At 35.4% G+C, this 25,642-nt stretch overlaps 1 protein-coding gene across 3 annotated transcripts; it reads right to left on the reverse strand.

Annotated features, from left to right (window-relative positions):
* Positions 1-536: 536 nt before the first annotated feature.
* Positions 537-21,573, reverse strand: MYCT1 (MYC target 1). 3 transcript variants are annotated; one of them, XM_027602821.2, is made up of 2 exons: positions 21,405-21,573; positions 537-3,117 (listed from the first exon to the last, which is right to left on the reverse strand). In XM_027602821.2, exons 1-2 carry the CDS (start codon positions 21,454-21,456, stop codon positions 2,606-2,608), a joined length of 564 nt encoding a protein of 187 aa, XP_027458622.1. In that variant the 5' UTR covers positions 21,457-21,573; the 3' UTR covers positions 537-2,605. The 3 variants fall into 3 exon arrangements, with proteins under 3 accessions (XP_027458622.1, XP_027458624.1, XP_027458623.1); XM_027602823.2 differs by lacking the exon at positions 21,405-21,573 and adding an exon at positions 5,199-5,377; XM_027602822.2 differs by lacking the exon at positions 21,405-21,573 and adding an exon at positions 4,413-5,192.
* Positions 21,574-25,642: the final 4,069 nt, after the last annotated feature.

The raw sequence follows: 25,642 nt of genomic DNA on the forward strand, positions 1-25,642 counted from the left end.
AGCTATTAATATTTTTCTTTGTAATTCATTTCATCCCTTTGGCTCTTAAAAAGCGTTCCTTTTCTGTTCCATAGATTCGTTAAACATTTTAAATTCCTCTTGTTTTAATATTGTCTGTATTTAAAATGTTTATTTAAACTCATGGATACAGAGAGCACATTGGTGGTTGCCAGAGGTGGGGGGAGGGTGAAATGGGTGGGGGTCAAAAGGTACAAACTTCCAGTTATAAAATAAATAAGTTCTGGGATGTAGTGTACAGCATGGTGACCATAGTGGATAATACTGAATTGTATATTTGAAAATATATAATCTAAATTAATATTTTGAACAAAAAAGCACGCATTTCCTATCTGCATTAATAATTGAAACATCTTGTTCCATTTGTTTATGGTGTTACTTGTTTTTAGTTACACATTTTTATATAAAATAAAGTTTGTGTCTCAAGAGTAAGTAAAGAATAGTCCAGATTGGGCTAAAATACCAAAGTAAATATGAGATACTCATAGGTCACTCAATAAATAAACTGTGAATCAAAATTGACATCAATTTAATTTTATTTCATAATCAACTAAACATTTCGAATCAGACAGAACTTTAAAAGTTCCTAGTTTTTATCTTAATTTCACATTTCATACGTTGCACAATATTTATAAGATATTCAGTTTGATTGTTTTGTAACTTGGGGAGAGGGGTGGCCACAATTCTGCCAGATTATTAAATTCACCAGAAGATTTTTGCTCCCTTTTTCTTAATTTGAGAGATATAAAGCAATTTTTATTCCCAGTATAAATTCTAGATAAAAACCATACACTTTGCTTACTTATCATATTAAATATTAAGGATGACATACAAGCAAAAAGATAGCCTTGTTACTAAGTTAATGCCCTCCTGAAATCTTACGTGGCTATATAACAATTGCTAAATTTGTTAAAGACCAACTTACAACAAATTGGTGATCTTGTGAGCTTTTTTTTTCTTTCTTTCTTTCTTCCTCCTCTTTTCCCTTCTTCCTCCCTTCCTTCCTCTTCTTTCTTTCTTTCTTTCTTTCTTTCTTTCTTTCTTTCTTTCTTTCTTTCTTTCTTTCTTTCTTTCTTTCTGGTATATTACATTAGAGAGCATCAGTCTGTAGACATCATTAAGAAAAATTGTCCTTGAGGAACAATGGAAAATATATGCTAAATAAAAATATTAAAGAAAATGCTATACACAATCTCTTACTATGTAGAAATTATTACATTCTTGAACCATATTCGGATGCTATTACCTGTGAGCACTGAATTGCAAAAACTAAAATGAGAGTACATTTTTTTTCTTCACTAGAAATCCCAATGTTCAGAGAAACAAATGAACAGCAACATAAGCTAAATAGTCACTATATCAGATATGAACCACAGGTCTTTTGAATAATACTCCAGTGAATGCGTGTCCTTAAATGAAAAGGGGCAGTCACAGGCATTTGGCCACTGAAGCCCTCTGGTACCCATATTTGGGAATGTACCTTTCTTTATGAGGGTGGCGCTCTGTGGAAGCAGACTCCTTACGTAACTGCACCAAGGACCATATGGCATGGTTTAATCATTGTACAAAGACTCTCCATAGAATCTGAGGCTGAAATTCGTAAGAAAGCACACAAGGGATGATGCCTGATGAGTCAATCGAAGAAGGAGAATTCTTCATGGTTATAACATGTATTTCATGACAGTACTGACCCTTATTTGTTTGTCTGGAAGTTCCAACAGAAAGTCTCTAGATAAAGTGCTTTCCCAATTGCTAGATTTAGATCTAAGAAATACAATTTATCCCTTAGGAAAAATGTAAGCTCAGTGTTAACGTTTGTCTTTAGGTCAATGAATTGGATTTGCTGTTGTTTTTCTAACAACATAACGGCAACAGTGAAGAAAAGTTAAATCATCTCAGTAAACCCATGGATTTTGCCTCAGTGATGTAGATAACTATTCTTGGGAAAGGCACAAAAATAAGTGTCAAAATTGAAGTGTTCTATAATACCCACAGAGATTCCCTTTCTTTGCCTGGTTCCCACACCTCTTGAGTGCCATCAAGGAACTTTAAGAAATCTCTGGTCTGTCATTTTTGTGCTCATATAATCCATTAAAAATCCAGGTTTGTTAAGTTGATTCACGTCATTCTGAAGAAAGTAAAATTAAAATTCCTTAGGACAGGTTTATTTTTAAAAAGTGACATAGTGATTTTTTCCCCTTTATAGTCACATCGGACAGTGAATGAGGATTGTAAACCACAAATATCTAAAGTTTTAATTTTAGTCTAAAATACATGTATGTGCTGTATCACAGCTGAATCTTAGATAAGAATCACCATCTTTAACAGCCTTCACGTTGAGTACAAAATACATAAATAGATAACTATTTGGGAAATATTACTATTTTGTGAGTCACAAGGAAGGAAAGCATGTATTCAAAGAAAATATGTTTTACATTATAATGTCCAACTGACTGAGCATAATTCAGCTTGGAAACTCATTGGCTGTTTGGCCCAGGACCTCAAAATTCCGTTTAGCCTATTTGTAATTTTGTGTCAGTAAAAGACAAGTAAAGGAAGAAACAAACTAAAAACAAAAGCACCCTCCTCAGGAATCTGGGAATGCCTTTATAATGGACTCATAGGCAGGTGGAGGTGGTGTGGAAAAGCCCACTCGAAGGCTGTGACTGGACCAGTGGAAGTCAGGACGGCCCAGACTGTGCGAAGTGCTGATGGCGGGAACCCTACTGGAAGTGGGCAGAGTCACCAGCTGACTGTCAGTTTCCACCGGAAGTGGGGGGCTTTGCAGAAAGGGATGGAAAGTGGAAGCTCTGAAGCTTGATTTTCTTGGAAAAGAATTTGCTTGTTCCAGGGAAGCTTGTCGCTGGAAGGTGAGACTGGCCAGGCTGAGGTTGCTTCGCCGTTCACAGCCACTGTGGCGGTAAAATCCAGTTCTGTTGAGGCCATGGTTATAAGAAGACCTTGATCGCCGGTTCGAACTCCATTGTGAGATGGGGGCGCTGGCTCTTCTTCGAGACAAACAAACAAACAGAGCCCAAATAAATCCAGCAATTACGAGTACAATTGCAATGGACACTGTGAAGGACATTATGACATCCTCTGAAACAAACAAACAAACAAAATCAAATAGGTAGTTTAATTTGTAAGTAGGTGTTCAGTGAAAAACAGGGCAGAATACAAATAGTAACTATGGAATAAGTGATCAATTGAAGCAGATTTTGAATTAGGGAAATAAAAGACAGCGCTAGATGCATATGAATATCAGCCGATATGCTTCCGTTTATTAAAGGAAAAGGATAGAAAGTAGCATGTTTAGCTCTAGCATTCCCATTGCTTATGCTATTTTCTCACCTTACAGAAATAAATAATAAAAATAGTCTTCTTTTCTTTAAAGGCCATTCTTTAGTTCATAAATTCTTATAAGGTTGCAAATATAGTCCAAAGATTATTTCCTTTTGAGTTACAGCGGTAATAATGTGCCAGAAATTGATAAAGGATTCTGTAGTCAAATTGACTTTGCTTTTTCCTCTGTCTGCTTTCATTGTCCCCAGTGATGTCTCCCACCTGCTGGCTTCATGATGTCTCACTTCCTGTGCTCCTTCTGAGACAGGAAGTGCTGAGCTAGACCCATCTGGTGGGCTGACTGATCTATGTTCTATTTCCTGAGCTCCTGTACTGTAACCTGTATCTCTGACTCACTGATGACATGACCTATTGCAGACTACTGTGCTCTTTCTCGGACCACCAGCTCCAGTTCATGCTGCTATCATGCCTTCACTGTGCTAATGAAATTTTTATCCCCTGAATCCACAGACTCTCTGCTATACATCAGTATCCTGCAATTCACAGAACTGGTATTTGTTCAGGATTCCTGTTCCAGGAGCAGGGGAGTTGTTTTCCCAAAATGGAAATTCTACCTTATTGCTTCTTGTGAACTGAAAACATGTTTTTGAGTAAAGCTGCTTAGCAGAGCCCCTGCTCTGAATGTGAAGACACTCTGGATATTAGAAGACCCCTCTTCAGCCTCATCGCTCACCACATTTCCCCACCCTCCACTCCGTGATCTAACCCACGAATCATGTTGATCTTCTCACTATCCCAAATCTGGCCTTTTTCCCCGAAGTTCTGTGCTTTTCCACCTCTTTTTCTCTCTATCTGTACACAAGTTTTCAATTTCTGTCTGAAAAACCTATTCTTAAAGACTCATTTCAAGTACTGCTTTTTGGATAAAGACCCCTTAAGTTTCATAAACAAAAATTAGTTACTGTTAAGTAAAGAGGTAAGCTGTCTTATCAAATTGCTTGTCTAGGGATTCTGTACTGAGAAGGCCATGGATTGGAAATTAGCTAAGTGGGGTTGTGAGAGTGTGAAAACAAGAGAGGGGCTACGAGTACCTTGAAGTTCCTCCCTTCGCGAGGTAGAGTCTCTTTCCCACCCCTCGGAAGCTGGGCTGGCTTCACACCTTGCTTTGGCCAATAAGATGGGATGGAAATGAGGCTGTGCAAAATGAAGCCTAAGCTTCAAGAGGTCTCTCAGCTTCTACCCCTGTTGCTCTTGGAAGCCCTCTAACTGCCAGCATCTACAAGCCCAGCCTACTGGTGATGAGAGACACATTGGACCACTTACCACTGTTGCCCAGGCCAAGAGCCTGCTATCTCCAAACACATGAATGGGGTCATCCTAGATAATTCAGATGTTAGTTAAACTAACAACTTACTGTGACCCATGAGGGAAGACCAGCAGAAAATCTATTAAGCTGATCCCAACCCAAACTCCTGACCCATAGAATTGTGAGCTAAATAAATGATATTTTTAAGCTACTATATTTTGGGGTAGATTGTTAAGCAGAAAGAGCTAACCGATTCTGCGTTCTCAACTCAGCTTTATCCCTAACATATTGTGTGATTTTTAAGAAATTTGTTCAGACTCATTATTTTTTAAATGAAAAAGATAGGTTTTATGAGTATCAAGGTTTTTTTTTTCAGTTTGTTTTTGTAATCTAGGATAATATGTAGAAAATCTATAATACAGAAATAGCAAAAGCAACCAATGCTAATAAATACATAAGAATAATCATTGCTCCTTAATTTTAGGATATATTTAGTGTTCTTCCACCTTATATTGTCACATTTATCTCCTATGTCAAGACCATGTGTGTTTAGCTCTACTTTCACAATTACCTTCACAAATGCTTATATCAAAATCTTCTAAAACAGTTGATTATATCAAATCTAAACAATAAATTCCTTATAATAGGAAGATGACTTCTAAATTACAAGATGATTTAGAACAGCTCTACTAGACCAAGTATTGTTTTTCTAAAATGAGTCTCATAAAAATAATATGGACTTAGCCTTAAAATGCAACCTCTTGAGACAGATTTCAGAGTCAGGCTTTATCTGAAAAAAGCAAATAAATAATAAATACAGTCAGAAACTAAAATCACACTTATTGGTTACATAGTAACATTCAAAATTAACTTGTAACTATCAGTGCTCCAAATATTTGGAACCTAAATAGGAAGTTGTTGGAATTTTGTGTTGCCAAGGCAATGGCAGCCATGCAAATCAGCACTTCCCAACATTTCTTCTGAAAACAAGGTGCACAAATAAAACTATACAAAACCCATGCCTTCAGCGTAATTAGAAGACAAAGAACATCCAGATTTCAAGTTACCTAAAAAGTAAACTGATAAAACAGATACCAGTACATTCTCCCCCTTGCTTCTGCCTCAAGTCTTTACTGAGAGGAAGGACAATTCCAGAAAAAGTGTTAAAATACTGAAAAGGTTCTCTGTTCCCTGAGGGCAACGACTATAGTAGAGGGACTTACACATATAGGCAAGAATGTGAAGAGGCAGGCTTGGAAAGTAATCCTTCCCTGGGGAAGAAGAGGGTAAATTGTGCAGTCAGAAGATCACATCTTGTAGGATTCCATTTACAGGAAATGTCCAGAACAGGGAAATCTATGGCAATAGTAAGCAGATTTGTGATTGATTAGGCCTGGGGGTGGGGTGGAAGGGAATGGGAGGGGTTGCTAGTGGTCATGGGTTTCTTTTTGAAGGACAGAGTGTTCTCAAATTAGATGGTGTGATGGGCTCATAACTCTGTGACTATAACAAAACCATTTAATCGTACCCTTTAAGTGGGTGAATTATATGAAATGTGAATTATATCTCAATAAAGCTGTTAAAAGAGAAAACAAAGAAAAGGGGAGGTGCTCTTTGGAAACCACGCAATGAAGAAGAGAAGAGGGAAGAGTGAAGGGATCCTTCAAGACAAAAAAAAATTTAAAAACAGAGGACACATAATTCCTCCCCACCTCCATCCTCTAAAAATAAAAGTACACCAATGAAAATGTCATACCTTGCTACACTGAGGAAATGAGGCATCTAGAATGACTGCTGGGATGCTGGCACGTGCAGGCGAGGGTGGGTGCCAGTATCATTCATCCGAACCGGGAAGAAATGTAAGACTATGGCACAAGGGGAAGCTGGTATGAGGAAGATGCTGAGCTTGAGTGCCCCTGAGATACTCATTTGGAATTGGGGTTGCATAAATACAGAGCTTAAAGAGCGGCAGAACTGGGACTGTCCATGCATGCTAGGAGAGACCTGCAGCCATCCAGGGAAAACACTCTGACTAAAAAGTAAGAGTGCATTTACAGAAGTGAGTTGAGAATAGACTTCCAGGAAAATCACAGTTTAACAGGTTGCAGAAGTAAAAAAGGAAACAAAGAAGGACTAATTTGGGAGACTTGAGGAGACAAAAAATATATGCTAGCACTGAATCAAAGAAGAGAATTTTAGGTCCAAGTGACTACTGGCTACATGCCCCAGAGACATTTATCTATCCATTTGTTTAACATATAAAGCATCCACTAAATACCAAGTAATGCTAAGTTTATAGGCAAGTCTTAGTTCTGGCTGAGTTTACATTCTACATTCTATAAAACTTCTCTATAGTCTTATATAGACCTAACTATAAGATAAGAAAAAATGTCCTTTAAAGGTCCTTTAAGCGGGACTGTTGGCCACTATGCCCAGAGCAGATTGAGATCAGATGATGAAAACTCATGAGTGCCTCTCTAGAAAGTTCAGTCTTTCCAACCGTGGGCAAGACGCGTAAGAAAGAGGCTTGAACAAAGTGACCTAATAGGAAGGACAGAATATAGAGCTAGTAGCCACAAATGAGATAGACCGAGGCCCAGAGCAGGTGGGATAGTGAACCAAGTCTGGGCATGCCTGCCATGATTCAGATGTGCAGCAGTAGTAACGGCTTAGTCTGGGAAGTGATGGTAAGAATAGGAAGGAAAAAACTTGGTCATGAGATACCTAAAGTCAAAAGAATCTAAAAATTATTCTAAAGTACCATGCCTTCTAATACAATAGAAATAAGACATGGGGGGTGGGAAGTGGGGTTGTAAACTGAGGTTTAGAGGCTTTTGCTCCTAAGATCTCAATTATAATGTTATACTCTAGCAGTAATTTGATGATCAGATTAACTCATAATGTTTTAGGAGAGGTTAAGTATCTGCTCACTTCATGATATTTGCGTGCTTTTACTATTTTCTGTAAGTTTATGAGAGAATAGATTTGCTCAAATTTTTATTTGTATCATAATCATTAACACTAAATTTCCTTTAAGTTTTGGTCACTTGTAATGGCTACATAAATTCTGTACTTCACTGAAAAATGTTTTAATTGGTTTAGAAAATAAAGAAAAATCATGAACTACTCAGATACTTCATAGAACTAAGTCCTTTGTCTTCTTTTCAAATGAGTCCAGGCAGTTTACTAAATTTGGTACTTTGGTTTAAAAAAAAGAATCAAACTAATTTTGGGGCACCTGGGTAGCTCAGTTGGTTAAGCGTCTGCCTTCGGCTCAGGTCATGATCTCAGGGTCCTGGGATCGAGCCCCGCATCAGGCTCCCTGCTCAGCGGGCTCCCCGCTTGGAGGGGTGCCTGCCTCTCCCTTTCCCGCTTCCCCTGCTTGTGCTCTTTCTCTCTCTCTCTCTCTGTGTCAAATAAATAAATACAATCTTAAAAAAAAAACTAATTTTACCTTATTTCAGTGAATTTTTGGCAATCTTTGTTTTTGTGAGATGTATTGCATACAATTTGAATAATTCATTATTATATGTTATTAAGTGACCAGTCATTCCTGGAATAGTTTATTTATAGTTTTATACCCCAGAGAAACCATTAGTTAATTATGATGAGAAACACTGTAATCAAAGAATCTGAACAAAATCACTCAGAAATGCTATCTTCCTATTTAGAATAATGAATGAAAGATATACTCTTGTTCATCTAGATGTTGTACTTTTGAATAGGAAAATAATGCATTAGGTAGAGACCTAGTAGGTAAACTATAAGCTCCTTCTAAATTTGAAGTTCTATTATTCCACCCCAGAAAGGGGTTTTCATTAAAGCTCTGGGAAAATTTTGATATTTGGAGGAATATAATTTATTTAAAAAAATGCAACCCTATTTTTATTTCATTATTTTGCAAAACACTATAGTATATTTCTAATTTAATTAATTTAATTTATAGATCGCAGGCACTATTTTTCCTGTATTATATCACTTAATTCCCAAGCAACTCCATAAGGGAAATACTGTATTTCTTAGGTTTGTTGTCAGAAAAAATAATCTAAAATGAAAGTAAAGAATTTAAAATGCATAAAAAGTGTATCAATTTATACCAGATTTTTAGAAAAAGATTTTATTTCCTTATTTGAGAGAGAGAGAGAGCATGAGCAAGGGGGAAGGACAGAGGGACAAGCAGACTCCCTCCTGAGTGGGGGCCCAACACAGGGTTCAATCCCAGGATCCGGAGATCATGACTTGAGCCAGAAGTCAGATGCTTAACTGGCTGAGCCACCCAGGCACCCCAACTCAATACCAGATTTGGTGGCATGTTAAGAACAGAAATACTTAGGGAAATTGTGCTAAAGCAGTATTATGCATTCTATACATATATTCTCCTGGATCAACAGCCTCTACCGGAGAATTTTAAATATTAACAACTTCAGATACAGAATTACGGATAAAAAGTTTCAGCAAAAACTAACTCTTAAAAATGCCTTGGCTCAGAATCCTCATTTTATTGATACTGAAACTGTCTAAGGTTTATGTGGTTGAACTAACACTTGGTTTATTTTAATAATTGAATACTGACAACTAGCACTGGTCAGGGGGCTATTGCTTTTACTCATGTATGACATAAAATGAGAAGAAAAAAATTCATTTGCAAAGTATATGCCCCTACTTTTATGTATAAAGCGATGTAAACACTATAGTCTGATTGAGGCTTCTAAGTATCTCAGGATATAAACAGATATAACATGATATTAAAGAGATATATTCACTTCATTTCAACTAAATGGAGATAAAACTAGAATCTTAAAAGAGATAATAGATTCAGTTATCCAATAAAAAAGCATTTAAGGGTTACAGGGGTTCCTGTGCATGGTCTCAGTGTTTGCCCCCTTTGAGCCTCTCTATCGCTGTCTCTCCTGACAAATAAAATGTTCCCAATAAGGTTTATCTTTATTGAAAAATAGCATAAGGTTCAGTTTCAAGAAAAAAAATTAGAAAATTTTAAAACATAGAATCAAGGGAAAAAATGTCTTGTCTATTAAATTGAGAAAATTAGCAAAGACAACCAAAATATGTGGAGTAAGAGAGAGATTTATGTGCCAGATGACTGATTTACAAAATACATTATTCTGACATAAGAATACAAGCATCCAAACTCCAGTAGACCAGTGGTTAAAGAGTATGTTCAACCATCAAAATCTTCTTACATGAAAAATTTTAGTTTTGTGGGTAAAAAGATTATTTTGGTGACACTAGAACTAGAACAGTATTTCTAGGAGAGCAATTTGACAATAAACCTATTTTAAATTATTATTCTTTATGGCTTCATAATATTTATATTGTATTATAATATTTATGATATATTAAATATAATATTTAACATGGTAGAGTTATATTATCTATAATATTTACATGATAATACTAAATATAATATTTAACATGGTAGAGCAATCTAAATTTGGGGAAATGGTAGGCAGAATAGATAATAATGACTCAAAATACCATATTACTATTATAATTAGACTACATAAGGTTATAGAGATATCTGAAAAAGATTAAATAATAAATTTTAAATATCATGACAATCATGAGAATAATATATATACATTAATAATAAATGAGTTACATTTTGAATGAATGTAAAGTGAGATAAGATGGAGCTTACAGAAGTTATAAAAATGACATTAAAAAAACCATACTGCTTTTGATATGGATTTGCTTAATTTTCATTGTTCAGTTGGGTGCATGTACCATGAAAATGACTTCCTAAGCCATAAAGTCAGTCAAATATCTGTTTAGAAATTATCGTACTAATTCTTATGCCGTTGCTCTATGTGCAGAATTTTTTAATGGTTACAAATGATAATAAAGACATGAGTCTCTAAGACTTGCTGAACTATTAGTAAAAAGCTTATCTTGTTATGCTCTCTTAAGTCAAAACTGCAAAAACAAGTGTAGAAATGCAGAAAAGCAATTAGAAAGAAATGCCAAGTCATGTTTTTTAAATTTTTTATTCAAGTTTAATTAACATATAATGTTATATTAGTTTCAGGTGTACAATATAATGATTGAACAATTTTATACACTTCTCAGTTTTCATCAAGGTGTCTTCTTAATATCCTTTATCTATTCGAGCCATAATTTTAGTATAACCTGTTTCAGAATGGTCTTCCACAGGTGTTTTTTTTTTTTAATTTAACCGTAGTTAATGATTTTTCTGAATCAAACTAGAATCCAGGAAATACATAATGAAAACAGAATCTATTGGCCATACAGCTTTAAATTTTCATATTTACAATTCCATTCTGGCAGACTTTTGACAATAAATTTTGGAAGCCTTTTTTTAAAAATGTACTATTAAAAAAAACGTACCTGAAAAATACAACGGCACAGATATTTCTTTTTAAAGCACAGTTTGCCTTCTTTATCAACAATCTTAGGGGAGGAAAAAGTGAGCCATAATTTTACTTCATATAATTACAATATCAAGCAACTTATGAGACAAAACAATTATGTTTAAAAATGCAGATCTCCCTTTGAAGGCAAAAGGAGCAAATTCTAACATCAGTAAGGTGTTAGACAGTAAGTAGACATCAGTAAGACATGTAAATTAGGTACCCTTATCCTGATTTGTAACATTGTCTACAAAAATAACAAAGGGGCTAGGACATAAATCCTCAATGAATAATAACTCTTTCTACTAATAGTTATGTAACTTACTCAAGTCATTTGAGCCTTCCTGACCTAATAATAACGGCCACTATAGTGTCTTTCAATTCCAAGATTCTAATACTGAATTTGGCTTTCCGTACATCTAATCAAGGCTTCAAATGCTGTTCATAGTATTAAAATTTAGTAGAGGTCACCATCTAGTGGCCTTTTGTTGAACTGTTCCAATATCTGAAAAGTGGTTCCATCAGTGTCAACAGAATGGAACACTGATAATTCATAAAACCCTTTGCAATTATAAGAATCAAAAGCTCTTCTAAGATAGCAGGAGAGGAAGAATGAAGGGGAGTAAGTCAGAGGGAGAGACGAACCAGGAGAGATGATGGACTCTGAAAAACAAACTGAGGGTTCTAGAGGGGAGGGGGGTGGGGGGATGGGTTAGCCTGGTGATGGGTATTAAAGAGGGCACATTCTGCGTGGAGCACTGGGTGTTATGCACAAACAATGAATCATGGAACACTGCATCAAAACAAATGATGTAATATATGGTGATTAGCATAACAATAAAAATTTTTTTTAAAAAAGCTCTTCTAATACCAAAGCAAGCTGTCCTGTTCTTGGTACCCTAGAGTACATAGGAGGATGGTTCATGCAATAAGAAGAATTTGACAAAAATATTTTTAAAGAGAATAACAATTTGGCAATAATATTTTAAAGAGAATAACATAACAGAAAACTCGATTAATTATAATAAAGTAAACAAATTGTAAGCATTTTCTATGTGTAGCTTATCTGCCAGTAAATACCATTTGGTTTTTTCCTACAATATCCACAGAATTCAGCTCCTCTTATCTACTCTGTTATCTCCCTAGTTCAAGCGACCACCACCTCTGAGCTGAAATATTCAGACCTTCTACCTGGTCTCCCCGCTTTTATCATTGCCCCAACCCCCCAACAACACTCTATTCTCAATACGGTAGCTCTATCCACACCATTCCTTAAACACACTGGATATGCTCCTGACCTAAGACTTTGCAATGGTTGTAATCTATTCCTGAAATTCCCCAGCTATCTCCATGGCTAACTTCAAGTATTCACTCATATGTCACCTTCTTATTTAGGCCTACCCTGGTCACCCTATTTAAAATTTCATCTTGTCCCTCCTCTGAGGCCTAACTGGCACTCTTGGTTTTCCTTTTCCTTCAAGATTAATAGAAACTAGACTCACTATTTTATACTCTTAAAAATTTATAAATAAGATGCATAAGTGTCATGGGCTATAAAAGTGTCACTAAAAATGAAAGATAACATAGCTTGTCTCTAGAATGGTTAGAAAAACTTGATGAAAGAAATGAGATTTGAGTTGTCTTTTATGCATGGCTGTGGGTCAAGTAAACAAAAGCCTGGAATATTTACAAGTAGTTTTGACTAAGGGCATAGAGCATAAGCCATATTTTGAATATAATTAGTCAACACTATTACTAGAGCACAAAGTTAAGTCCAAAAGGAAGAAGGTAGCATACATTTTTTTGTATATGATAAATTAGCCTATAGGAAAACACTGAGAAAAATTAAAAGATAAGTATTAAAAATATTTTTTAAAAATCTGTCTGAAGCCATCAAAGACCTGCCAAAACTGCTAACTCAAAAGAAAAAGTTCCAGAAAAAAGTTCTCATGTGGCAATAATCTGTAAAGAGAGGCAAAAAAGAAAAGAAAAGAAAAGACAAAAGAAAACCTACAGTATTTCCAGTCTGGAGAAACAGAGGACAGATGGTGGCAACCAGAACTGCTTAAATATGAGAAAGAAATCTTAGAAAAGAGAATTCCAAGAGGAAGATCTCAAAATTTTATTGATAAGCATTTCCCATATCTACAACTGACTCCAGAACACGTTGCATGTTTCAAATAGCACAGCTAGAGGAAATATATAAATTAACTGAACTAAACTGAGACCTGAATTGCCCTTAAGAGACAGGCTTTATAGTTTTTCTGTGGTTTGAGTTCTCAACAAAGTTATTTGTCTGTGAGTACAAACTGGAAAAAAAAAATTACCTTTTACAAGGTAATAGAGCAGAATCAAAAGGCCCATTCAAAATGTCCGTGATACAATATAAAAGTACTTAACATATGCGGAAATAAGATAATGTGACCCATTCTCAGGAAAGAAGGTAGTGAACAAAGAAATGGCATAAGATGACCAGATGTTGGAGTTAGCAGATAAAAATTTTAAACTTGTATATTTATGATCAATGATGTGAAGGAAAGTGTTCATAATAAAGGAAAAGTAGGAAATATCAGCAGAAAATACAAACTCTAAGAAAGAACCAAATGGGGGGGTGCCTGGGTGGCTCAGTATGTTAGGTGTCTGCCTTTGGCTCAGGTCATGACCCCGGGGTCCGGGGATAAAGCCCCACATCAGGTTCCCAGCTCGGCGGGAAGCCCGCTTCTCCCTCTCCCTCTGCCTGCCACTCCCCCTGCTTGTGTGGTCGGTCTCTCTCTCTCTCAAAATAAATAAATAAAACCTTTAAAAAAAGATGAAACTTAAAAATATAAACTTAAAGATAAATTAATAGAAATTATCCAATTTGAAAAATAGAGAAAAAATAATTGGTGGGGGAACAGAGCCTCTGGGAATTATGGGACAATATAAAAATATTTAATATATGTGTAATTATAGTACCAGGAGCAGAGAATGGAGCTAAAAACTATTTGAAGAAATAAGACTGAAATTTTTCAAAATTAGTGAAAGAAATTAATTTCTAGATTCAAGAGTCTCAGAAATACCAAGCAGGAAATATATAAAGAACCATGCATAGGCACATCATAATCAAACAGCTGAAGCTCAAAGATAAACTGAAAGCAGCCAAATTTAAAATAACAATATAATAATGACATACTACATTCAGAAAAACTAATTATTTGAATAACTACTAATCTCCAGTAAGATACAATCATATTTCAAAATAATTAAAAGCTAATCGACCCAGAACTGTATATCCTGAAAATTGTCCTTTAAGAATAATGGTGAAATAAAGAATCTTTCAGGTGTAGGAGAAAAATTCATCCCCAGCAGCTCTACATTAAAAGTTTTGTTCAAGGAAATCTTTAGTTTGAAGGGAAATAATATCAGATAAAAGACTTAGATCTTCAGGAAGAAATAACGAACATCAGAAATAGTATCAATGTAAATATAAAAAGCTATTTTCTTTTATTTTCTTTAAAATAAACACACACACACAGTAGATAGGTGATATCTAGGTATACAGATTAGACTTGAAAATTTTTTAGATCTGCTCAACAAAAGACACATAAGAAAATAAATAAGCAAGCCACAGACAGGTAGAAAACATTTACAAACATATATATATCTGACAACTGATCCATAACCAGAATATGTAAAGGATTTTCATAGTCAGTAATAAAAAGACAAAAAAAAGAAAAGAAAGAAAAAAAAGATAAAATAAAATGAGCCAAAGAAATGAACAGACACTTCTTCAGGATAGATATTCAAAGGCCAGTAAGCACAAGAGAAGATGTTGAATGTCAAGAATCAACAATTTTTTTTTTTCTGTACCCAGGTAGCAAATATTTTAGGCTTTTCAGGTCATACATTATTGAAACTACTCAGCTCTACTATTGTAGCACAAAACAGCATAAACACATAAACAGATGCCCCAATAAAACTTTATTTATAAAATCAAGCCATACATCATACTTAGCCTGTAAATCATACCTTGCCAACCCCTGCTCATCATCATTAGCCATCAGGGAAATACAAACTGAAACCACAATCAGATAAAACTAAATACTGACCAGAAAGGCTAAAACGTAAAGGGTTGAGAATAAAGAAGAGCTATTGGAAAAGATAGGAAACAACTGGAAAAACTAAATTGTTGGAAAAGTACATTGTTGGAAAAAGTAAATTGCATAACCACTTTAGGAAAAGGCTTGACAATTTCTTATAAAATCAAACATAAACCAATGCTATGACCAGCATTTCTACTTCTAGGAAGTTACCAAGAATAATGAAAACACATATCAACAAGAGACTCTTACAAGAATATCTGTTACAGCTTTATTCTTAATAGCCAAATGAGTAAATACTGTATGATTTCATTTATATGAAGTTCTAGAACAGGCAAAGCTAATCTGTTCTAGAAAAAAATCAAAATAATGGTTTCCTCTGGGGATAGTGTAGACAGGAATTGACTGGGATGTGAAATTAGGGAACTTTTGGGGTTGGCGATAATATTTACTATCTGTGATTGGGACTTGAGTTATTCACGTGTGTATATGTCCAAATTCAGCAAATGTTCACTTATGATCTGTGCACTTCATTATTATTTATTTTACACATTTCATTGGAGGTAATTTGACCTTAAAAAGAAAAAAAAACATAAAAATACTGAATTCTGATTAGTAATATACATACTGAAGTAATTAAGAGGAAGCATACTGATATCTTCAATCTGCTTTGAAATGTAAGCTAATAGATTGGTGAATAAAATAAGCATTGTAGAAATGTCAATGATAGAATCTAAGTGGTAGGTATATGGGTATTCACTATAAAAATCCTTTACATGTTTCTGTATATTTGAACATTTTCAAAATTAAATATTGGAAAAACATATAAGAGAATATCCCGAACAACTTTAAGGCAATGTATTTGGAAATTTAAGTGAGAAAATTTTTAGAAAACACAAACTTCCATAACTAATAGAAAAATCAATAGAAAATTTGAATGATCCACTATTGTTAAACACAGTGATTCTGTCATTTAAAACTTTCCTATTAAAAATGCTATAGATAATTACAATGGTGACTTTTCTAAAGCATTTAAAGAAAAAACAATGCAAATCTTGCACAATTTTTTCCAGATAATAGAAAAATAGGAAACACTTCCTAACTTGTTTTATGAGACCTGCATAACATTGATACCAAAATATGACAAGGCTAATCACAAGGAAAGACTATTATAGGCAAATTTCTCTCATGAATATAGATGCAGGAGTTCTAAGGTCAGGCTTCTAGCCTCATACTTACTGAATCATTGTCTCTGAGCATGGAGCCCAGTGAGAGATGCATTTCCAAATTTTTCTACATAATTCAGATGCAGCAGTTTTATAGACAAGCATTTATAAACACTTGTTTTTCAAGCTTTCTAGGTAACTGAGTTAAGGGAAGTAATTGGTAGGCTGTTAATATACAATGATGAATACATGTCCAAGAGTTTTAAAAATACAAATTAAAGGCATACAGTTGAAATATAATAATATTTGTTTGCTATTTAGGAGGAGGGAGTATAGAGGACATCATTGGGGTGTGTATGTCCAGTCCGTAAGCTCACTCCGTCCCCAGTTTCTCTGGAAACATCCTGCTCCTCTCTGCAGGGGGTAGACTCCTAAGAGCCAATATTTTTACAGGCTGAAGAATAGAATTTTCAGCTACTAACTAAGGTTTTTCTCCCCCTTGACACTTGACTACCCAATAAATCAATTCACAATCCTTCATTTCTTCGATTACCTTGGAGAGGATTAGTTCTGTTAGCAAGCATACATAGAAAAAGAAAAAAACTGATGCTTAGAATTTCTAACTGGATTATTAAATAAATAGCAGAGAGGAAAACAAATAGATAAAAACCTTGAAAACCAGTTGTTTTACTGTAATTCCCTAGATATTTTGAGAGAGAAAAGAGTGTTTTGTTTGTTGGACTTTCAAAATGTTAAGAGTGTAAAGGACTCAAAAATATATCTTTTTACCATAAAGAACAGTATTGGGAAAAAGGAACCATAGCCTCTGGGTCGTGTCCTTGTCAACGTGAGCTGCCATACAAAATACCATAGCCAGCATATCTTAAACAGACACTTGTTTCTCATAGTCCTGGGGGCTAGGAAGTCCAAGATCAAGGTGCCAGCATGATCCGCGGCTGGTGAGAGCTTCCTAGCTTGCTTCCTTCCTTGCTTCTTCTTGCTGTGTCCTCACTTGACTTTTCCTCAGTGCACACTCGCAGAGATTGGGAGAGAGAGCAATCTCTCTTCCTTTTTTCTCAGGCCCCTAAACGTATCATGTAGCCCCCACACTCATGACCTAATCTAAACCTAATTACCTCCCAAAGGCCCCATCTCCAAATACCATCCGTTGCACTGAGGGTCAGGGCTTCAACATATGAATTTGGATGAGGGGAATGACACAAACATTCAGTACATAACAAGTCAATTATCAGAAGCAATGCAAAAAGAACTTTTGGAGAGACAAGGAGACGATCTATAAAGTACATGACTAATAAGGGTTTTGGAGAAGTGATCATCACTCCATCTCTGCCTGTGATGAGTTATAGATTGATTTAGGGAATCCCAGAGAAGCTGGTATCTATTCTTAGCTTTCTGGGATCCAAATGGGGAAGATGACAGGGCCCTCTGAGAAACCCCGGTGTCTGATGGGCAGAGTAGAAGTGTGGAGGGTAGACGTGGGTACATCTGGGTCTAGGGCACCTGATAAACAGCCTAACCTCAAGAGGCTTTTACAACTCGAGGGTTGTGGGAGAGCATTCAATATTGTTCTGGACCACTGAAACAGATGGAAAAGTACCTGAATGAAAGGCAGTAGACCAGAGGGGACATAAAGAAAGGAAAAACCATTCCGTTAACAAATGTTGCATAGACCACATGAGCCAGATTTTATGATAAAATCCATCAGCAGCGGAGACAAGGAGGGAAAGGGCAATGTCCTAAAAACAGATGAGAAATATGCATCAGCAGATGTCAGCAAAGACCAGAACTTGATCAAGAATCAGAGGCCCTCTTCTTCCCATACCCTTCAGAGTATATAACCCCCACCCCCACCCTATGCCCTTTCCAACCTTAGAGAAAAGTCCTAAGGAAAAGGAAAACAGGGAGATCTGAAGTCACAAAATTGAAAATTATTTTGTTAAATCAAGTCACACTTTTATACTGACATTCAAAACTTTACACAAATCTGCCTCGTCATTCACCTCCACAATCATGGCTTGTGTGTTTTTGCTTCTGTATATTGGCTGATAACATTTCTTCTGAACTCCCTGAAATTGTCCAACTATGCCTTACTTGTATCACTAACACCTTAACCCATCGACTAACATATAGCAGGTGGTCAGTCAGTGCTTCTGAGTAAACTAATAAACTAGATCCGTAGTTGAATGAGTTAGTAAGTTAATGTAGGGAAAATGAATGACTAAAATGTCCTCCCAAGGATTATCTCTCTCTTTGAAACTTACCTGACTTATAGGAACAGGTAAAGCCTCATTTTTTCTTCTAAGAAAGATTTTGGGACCATTTTGGCTATTTTTTAAAAAACTCCTAACAATCGTTGCCATTTTCCCATACATTGTCTTATGTTAACTCCATAACAATACAGGCATATATTTGCATGTGTATGGAGGTACAATCTCCTCTAAGAGTGTGATCTTCTTGAAGACAGATATAGTTTTGGTAAGGATTCAATGAGGTGAATAAATAAATGCAAGACCCTGAACCAATAACTCTTAATTTTTCAGTGCTTGCCAAGAGAAAAAAAATGCATGGTGAGGCAGGAAATTCAACCAAAACTATGTCTTCTTTAGGACTCTTAAGTACCGAAAAGATAACCAAGTTTAAAGATACGTGTCTACTGTTTCATGAAGGCAGGTTGCAGCAAACTTACAGGTTCTGGTTCCTGCTGCTTCGGTGGGGAATTTTCATAGAGAAGGGAAATGCATTACAGAAAGTAAGAGTGGGAAACACACGGTGGTCTTCAGCTGTGTTGTCAGTCTCAAACCAATTTTTTTGTTCCTTCTTGCACTGATTACTATAATACTTGCAGACCATTAAGTAAGTTTTAGTGGGTGATTACCATGAAAACACGAGCTATTATTATTATTGGTAATAACCTGGTATCATTATCTTATTTTTTAGCATTCAATAAAGTAAACCAAAAATATCATATCTGGAAAACAACTTTTTATACATCTTCAGTGTGTTAAGTTTGAGAAATGCATATGATTCAACACCCAAGTTTCGCTTTTCTCAACTATTCTATCTTTATTCTCTAAATTTGAAATGTCAAGCAGATAATTGAGTTTGGGTGCAATAGACAACACATTGCACTGTACTTCATAAGATTTTCAAAATAATATATTTGTGGAGTCTGAGATCACAATAGATATCGATTTAGATACAAAAAAGAAATAAAAATTTAAAAGGTCAACATTTGTAGCTTAGGAAATTTTTACATTTAGTATATTTACATTTAGATTTTTACATTTTACACTTAATATTTTTTGCCCCAGAAGAAATAATGTAATCTTTCATATTTTTCCCCAAATCATCCCCAATATATCTGTTCAACATGTTTGTATTGGTTTTGTTAATGCTTATCAATGTAACACTCCCCTTCCTGGTTTTCACTATTTCCATCTATTTTCCATTGTATTCACACACTAAGACAAAGAAACACTAGCAACTATCTTTGGAACAATAAGTTTGAATTCCTTCTCCAGCACAAATTTCTATATTTAAAAAAAAAAAAAAATCAATGTTTTTAGGATTGGTAAATAGGACTTCAATTAAACATTCTCATCAATTCAGATTTATTTTGTGATTATTACCCATGTTTTAGTCAGTGGCTAATAATTTCTTTTACTTAAGTAAACCTGAAATTTAACTTCTAATGGTCTTTAAAAAAGAGATCTGGCTTTTACAGATTAATTTTTACAGTAAGAACTACTTGACTTCTGAATAATTTGTACAGTAATTTTTGTAATGATGAATTTAGTGTAAACACACTCTAGCTATGTTCAGTGTGTATCTGGTATATTCACTTTCAGTATAATGAGGACAGCAAGCAGTATGCTAACAAATATATACAATGAAGACTTCCATAATTCTAAGGCTTATTGTGTGTTGGTGTCTACTTGGAATTACTTATCACCAAAGCCATTCTTTACAATATGCAAACATAATTTACTTTCTTCTTATTTTTTTTAATAATTAGACTAGGATGTTCACTAATATCCCTCCTTTCCAGGCCTGAAGCAAACATAAAGGGTTGATGGTAAAAACAAGAATGAATTAATTCCCTTCATGCACATTTGTATGATGGCAGACAGCTCGGTGAGGATGTTAGGGACGGTCAACACTCTGCTCACTTTCACTGATGGCTTCCAAAGCGTCCCCTCAAATCACAAAAGAAAGTATGAAATAGTTCTCTGAGAGAACTAAACACTTGTTCTGGACTAATAAATAGGACTACTGATCTTTTCATAAACTCCATTGTCTCCTTTAAAAAATTTTTTTTCTGAATTTAACTGAAATTGTTCCCTTTATTTTTAAAATTTCCCTGAATCCAAGAATAGTTGCTAATTTTACATCTTAGCCCTTCTTCCCTTGCCCTTCCCTTCTTTAGCCTTGAAGAACTGGCTATTTCAACCTCCCCTCTACCCTGCTATTGATCCTAACTACCTACTAGCTGTGTCTGAACTCAGCCAAAAAGTACTTTTATGTTGCTTCTTTTTTCCCCTGTGATAGGTTTCCTTTTAATGTTATATGTGATGTTATTTCCAGTGAACTTTTTCTACTATAGTTTTTGTCTTCCTCTAATTTCATAAGATTCCTTATTTTACCTGTGTCATCACACTCCTGAAGTATAGATTTTTGTTATTTTGATTCACTTTGAAAAGTAAAGAGTAAAACATTGACAATGTAAGCTAAAATAACGTCTATAACAATTCTTGATTTAATTAAATAAGATATATAATTTACAACCTTAAGACAAAACTTATTTTTCCAACAAAATCCACATTATCATGTTCTAAACAATTACTTCCATCTTTAATTTTTCTCATTTTTATTCTCATTATTTTCTAATTATATTTTGTAACACCAGCCAAAATCTATACTTGTTGCCCAGATTCTTCTGGAGTGCCTTCATAACCCACTTTAAAGACACTATACATGAATGTACTTATTATAAAAAACATGAAAACTTAATCAGTTTATGGTAAACAAAATGTCTCAGAGATTTTCAATGTTTTAATAAATTATGCAGTATATTTTCTGCATCCTAATTTTAAATTAAAAACAGTTAAAGAAGATATCTTACCCCAAAAGTTTTCTGGCCATGGACTCCCTAAACTTGTTGTGTTATTAGCCATAATATCCACAAGAAATAGAAGAGACAGAAGAAGAAGGAAAGAAAAGCCACTATGTCCAAAAGAAGCACTTTGATTCTATGCCTTTGTGGTTCAGCAAGAGAAAAATAATTTTCACACAACCCCTCATATATTGTGTTTGCATAAAAGGAAACAAGTGTATCATGTTTCCTGCTTTTATACTCAAATTAGCAACTGTTTTTCTTATCTTGGAATTCCACATGGTTCCTGAGACACAAAACAATTTCCTACTCGTCATTTCCTCAGCTAAATTACTAAGTTTCTTCCTCTGGGCCACCTCCAAACTGCTTTTGGGGTAAAAGGCTCCTTTTCTTGTTCCTTCTCCAACTACTACTGACATACATAGGAAGATTCCAAAATCTTAGCTACAGCACTCTGGGCTAAATTTATATAGAATAGAGAAAGAGACCACTTCCAACATTTGACAATTAGATTTATACAGTAAGATGAGAAGGGTGGGGTGGGGAATTCTGGAAATCCATATCTAGTCAAGGACAATTAATTAATTTTACCTAATACCCATTTTTATAAATCTCAGTTATTTATTAAAATTCTTAACATGTCTCTTTTCCATTTGGCATATTAATTTTGAAAAGTTATTCATGTCATTTTCATAAATATTTATCTAAAATGCAATTTATATTTAATTTTTATTACTCTTCCATTGGTATTTAAGTATGAAAAGGATGATTTCCACACTGAAAGAGCCTGTTTAAAATCAAGCAAGGGAAACATAAATGCTAACATTCGATTGTAATAGAACGTTCAGTGCCATAGCGAGAAGTACAGTGATCACAGTAATGGTTTTCATGGAGATGTCTGAGAAAAGTGATGACTTTTGTCCTCCATGGGCAAGTATGAAAATAATTTTACCAAGGGGAGAGAGTAAGAAAGTGGGACGGTCAATATGAACAGAGGGGAACAATCGTTGCAATTCACACAGGGATTTTGTGGGTGTGATTATAGGAAAGAATTGCATAAGACTTTTCAGGAGATGTAGATAAGTTAAAATTTCAACAGTCTTTCTTAGTTTTAGCTTTATTAGTTTAGACCAGATCCTCTGAGCACAGGCAATGCCAGGCTGTGCTTAACTGCACTAACCTACGTTCAGACCTGATTTACTTTTCAACATTTGTTGAAAAAAATGATAAAAATAGAAAATCAAAAGACCATCTTATATTGGAAAAACATAATCTGGATGAAAGTGTATTGAAATGCTTCTAAATTCTTACAAAAACAGAGTGGGATTCTTCAATTATTAGCTCTATTTTCAAGTACACATTTTATGTTACTATAGGCTGCCAGACTCAATACACACTAATTTAAAAAATGCGTACATTTTTATAAAGAGTTATATAGAGCACATTTGCCCTAAAACAACAAACCCTGTGAATGGAACAGATGAGTCTGGGTTTGTCGAAACTGCCTTATGTGCAAGAAGCAGAGCTAGCTCCGTTTTACGCATGGCCGGGAGACAGGCTGAGACTTCCTTTCATTGTTTCATGCTTAATCACCTAGATTTTCTCCTCAGAAGTTTTCACTTTTGCAGATGGTCAGAAGCCGATCAAAACTCTGAAGAAAATTTGATCTCTAGCAATTTATGACCTAGGCATATTTTTCTTCTCTGTTAACAGCTTGTTGGGGGCATGAGTTCTTATCTGTGCGCATAATGTGCTTGGTAAGGATTTGTACTTTTCCTTGGCAGAGATCCATATAAATGAGTGTTTATGTCTACGGGATTTTTGAGTCCCATGACTTGTAATGCCAAAACAGGAAGTTGATTTTTATCTTTACAAAAATGTTAGGTCTGCTTTTCTACTTTTCATTATTTCACAAGTTGGGTCTTTAGATCTGGATTCTCCAGTAGTCAGAAAATACACTAGAGGTTTGCTCTTGGGTAAGATCATCACAGGACTTCCGTCCCCCATTTAGGTGTCTGCTCAGATCACCTCCTTACAGGCATTCATTAGCCATCTTGCTGCAAACGTCCCCACTCCAACCACTGTCCCCTGAGCCTGCATTATCATTTCCTTCAGAGCACTTATCACTTCCTGATATTATACTATACATTTTTTTGCCTTGCTTTGCTTTTTGTCTCTTCCACCAGAAGTTGAGTCCCATGGGATATTGATCTTGCTCCTATCTGTTTCTCCTGTGGCTAATAGTGTGTTCTTAATAACAGTTATTAACGTTATTAATAAATAACACTACAGGCTCTTAATAAATATTTATCCAGTAAAGCAAAGAAATAATTCCAAGGGATCTGAAGATGAAAGTATTCTAGACATTCCAAGTCTGGTTAATAAAAAATGTTACCTACACTTAAAAGCAAAAGTTTAAAAACCCCTATTAATAGGCATGTCAGTATTTTAAAAACTTGATGAATAGCTTGATACAGAGTCAAATGACACAAAGAACACTGTCACACTTAAGGGAAGATACATATTTGACTTTAAACCTCCTTTTTTTAGCTTTCTCTTTTAAAATTATCTTGGGCTTTGTCTTCCCCATATTAAATTAATCCAAACAATTTAGTTAAACTGAGAGGATTCTCAGAACACATAAGAACTACCCACAAAAAAACCGAAAATTTAAATCTATTTGAAAAAAAAGTTTTTAAAAAGTCACTTGGGAGATAAATTAAAATGTAAACATATTATTTTAACATATTTGTGACCCTTTCTTTCTTCTTGTTTACATGGCATGAAACTTGGTCTTCTTTTTCCTTTCTCCTTAAACTCATTCCCTTTGGGAGAGGGATGACCAAACAGAGAGAAACAGAAGTAGAGGTCGGGTTATGTGTCTGAAAATCTCACTGCTGGGTTAGGGTTTTACAAATCACAGTGTAAATAAATAATAATTTCCTGGGACTGGGGTAGGTGAGTATTTTTTCCTATGTAAATAGTCTTCCTGAATGTCTGCGTGAAGCTACGGTAAGTGATGATCCGAGAGAGGGAGGAGCTGACCGAGATGAACGGCGAGAAGCCGAGCTAGAGCTGCAGGGTGGGAGCCTGGAGTTGATGTCCAGCCTGAGGATGTTGTCAGCCCCTGCTGGTCAATGCAGTGCAAATAAGTGAAGAAAAAGGAATTGTCCTGTAAAAGATTTGCTTGCCTTGCCTTGACTCAGGGAAAGGGGAGGAGAAAATAAGGCTCCTCTGAGAATTCCTGATGAAAATCCTGTACTTACATGTGTTAGGGCCTGAATTCATGGTACCGGAAAACATCACATTGGAAATTTAAATTATTTAGCTGTATTAGCAGTAACCTACAAGCTTAGAGAAGCACATTTTCTAAAGGAACACACTTTAAACCAAGGTCTCAAAGAATGCCCATAGATGAAGTTGTAAGAAACAAGGGCTTATAATTTAAATATATATATATATATCAATAAACCCATAGGGAAGGCAGAACCCCCTCCCCCAAGATATCCACACCCTAATTCCTGATTTGAGTGTCACATCACATGGCAAAAGGTCTTTGCCAATGTAAGTAAGGGAGATTATCTTGGATTAATTTAGTGGGCCCAGTGTAATCACATAAGATCTTAAAAACAGAACTTTCTCTGCTTGGAGTCAGAGAGATGTGGTAGAAGAGACAAATGAGGGACACAGCCACAAAGAAGTCAGAGACCCCAGTTGAAGCAGGATTAACATGCCTTTGCTGGCTCTGAGATGTGGGGTCCCTGTCCAAGGACCAGTGGGAGGCTTCTAGGATCCAAGGGCAGAACTTGGCTAGCTAACAGCCAACAAGGAAAGGGGGAGTTCAGTCCTACAACTGCCAAGAACTGAATTCAGCCAACAACCTGAGCAAGCTTGGAGCAGATTCTCCCCTAGAGCCTCAAGCATTAAGGGATGCAGGTCTGCTAATGTCTTGATTCCAGTTTTAGGAGACCTGGAACAGAGAAATCGGCTAAACCACACTGTGGCCAGACTCCTGGCCCACAGAAATAGATTATTTCCAAAGGAACTGAACTCCTCTAAAAGATGACCTGTAATGGTAGCAATGGGAACCAGGAGAAAATGAAATAATATCTTCAAAGTACTGAGAAAAAAAATATCACCTAGGTAACTGTGAATCTACTTTTTAAAGATAAAAGTGAAATACACTTTTAGGAAAACAAAAATTGAGTGATTTTGTTATCCTAAGTTAATTACTGAAGAATTTGTTT

The sequence above is a fragment of the Zalophus californianus genome, chromosome 7 (genome assembly GCF_009762305.2).
Source record: "Zalophus californianus isolate mZalCal1 chromosome 7, mZalCal1.pri.v2, whole genome shotgun sequence".
NCBI lineage: Eukaryota > Metazoa > Chordata > Mammalia > Carnivora > Otariidae > Zalophus > Zalophus californianus.

Coding starts and splice junctions, on each gene's coding strand:
- MYCT1 (XM_027602821.2), bottom strand. CDS start 21,456: ATGGCTAATAACACAACAAGTTTAGGGAGTCCATGGCCAGAAAACTTT. Junction 3,118..21,404: donor ATGGCCAGAAAACTTTTGGG/GTAAGATATCTT, acceptor TGTTTGTTTCAG/AGGATGTCATAATGTCCTTC.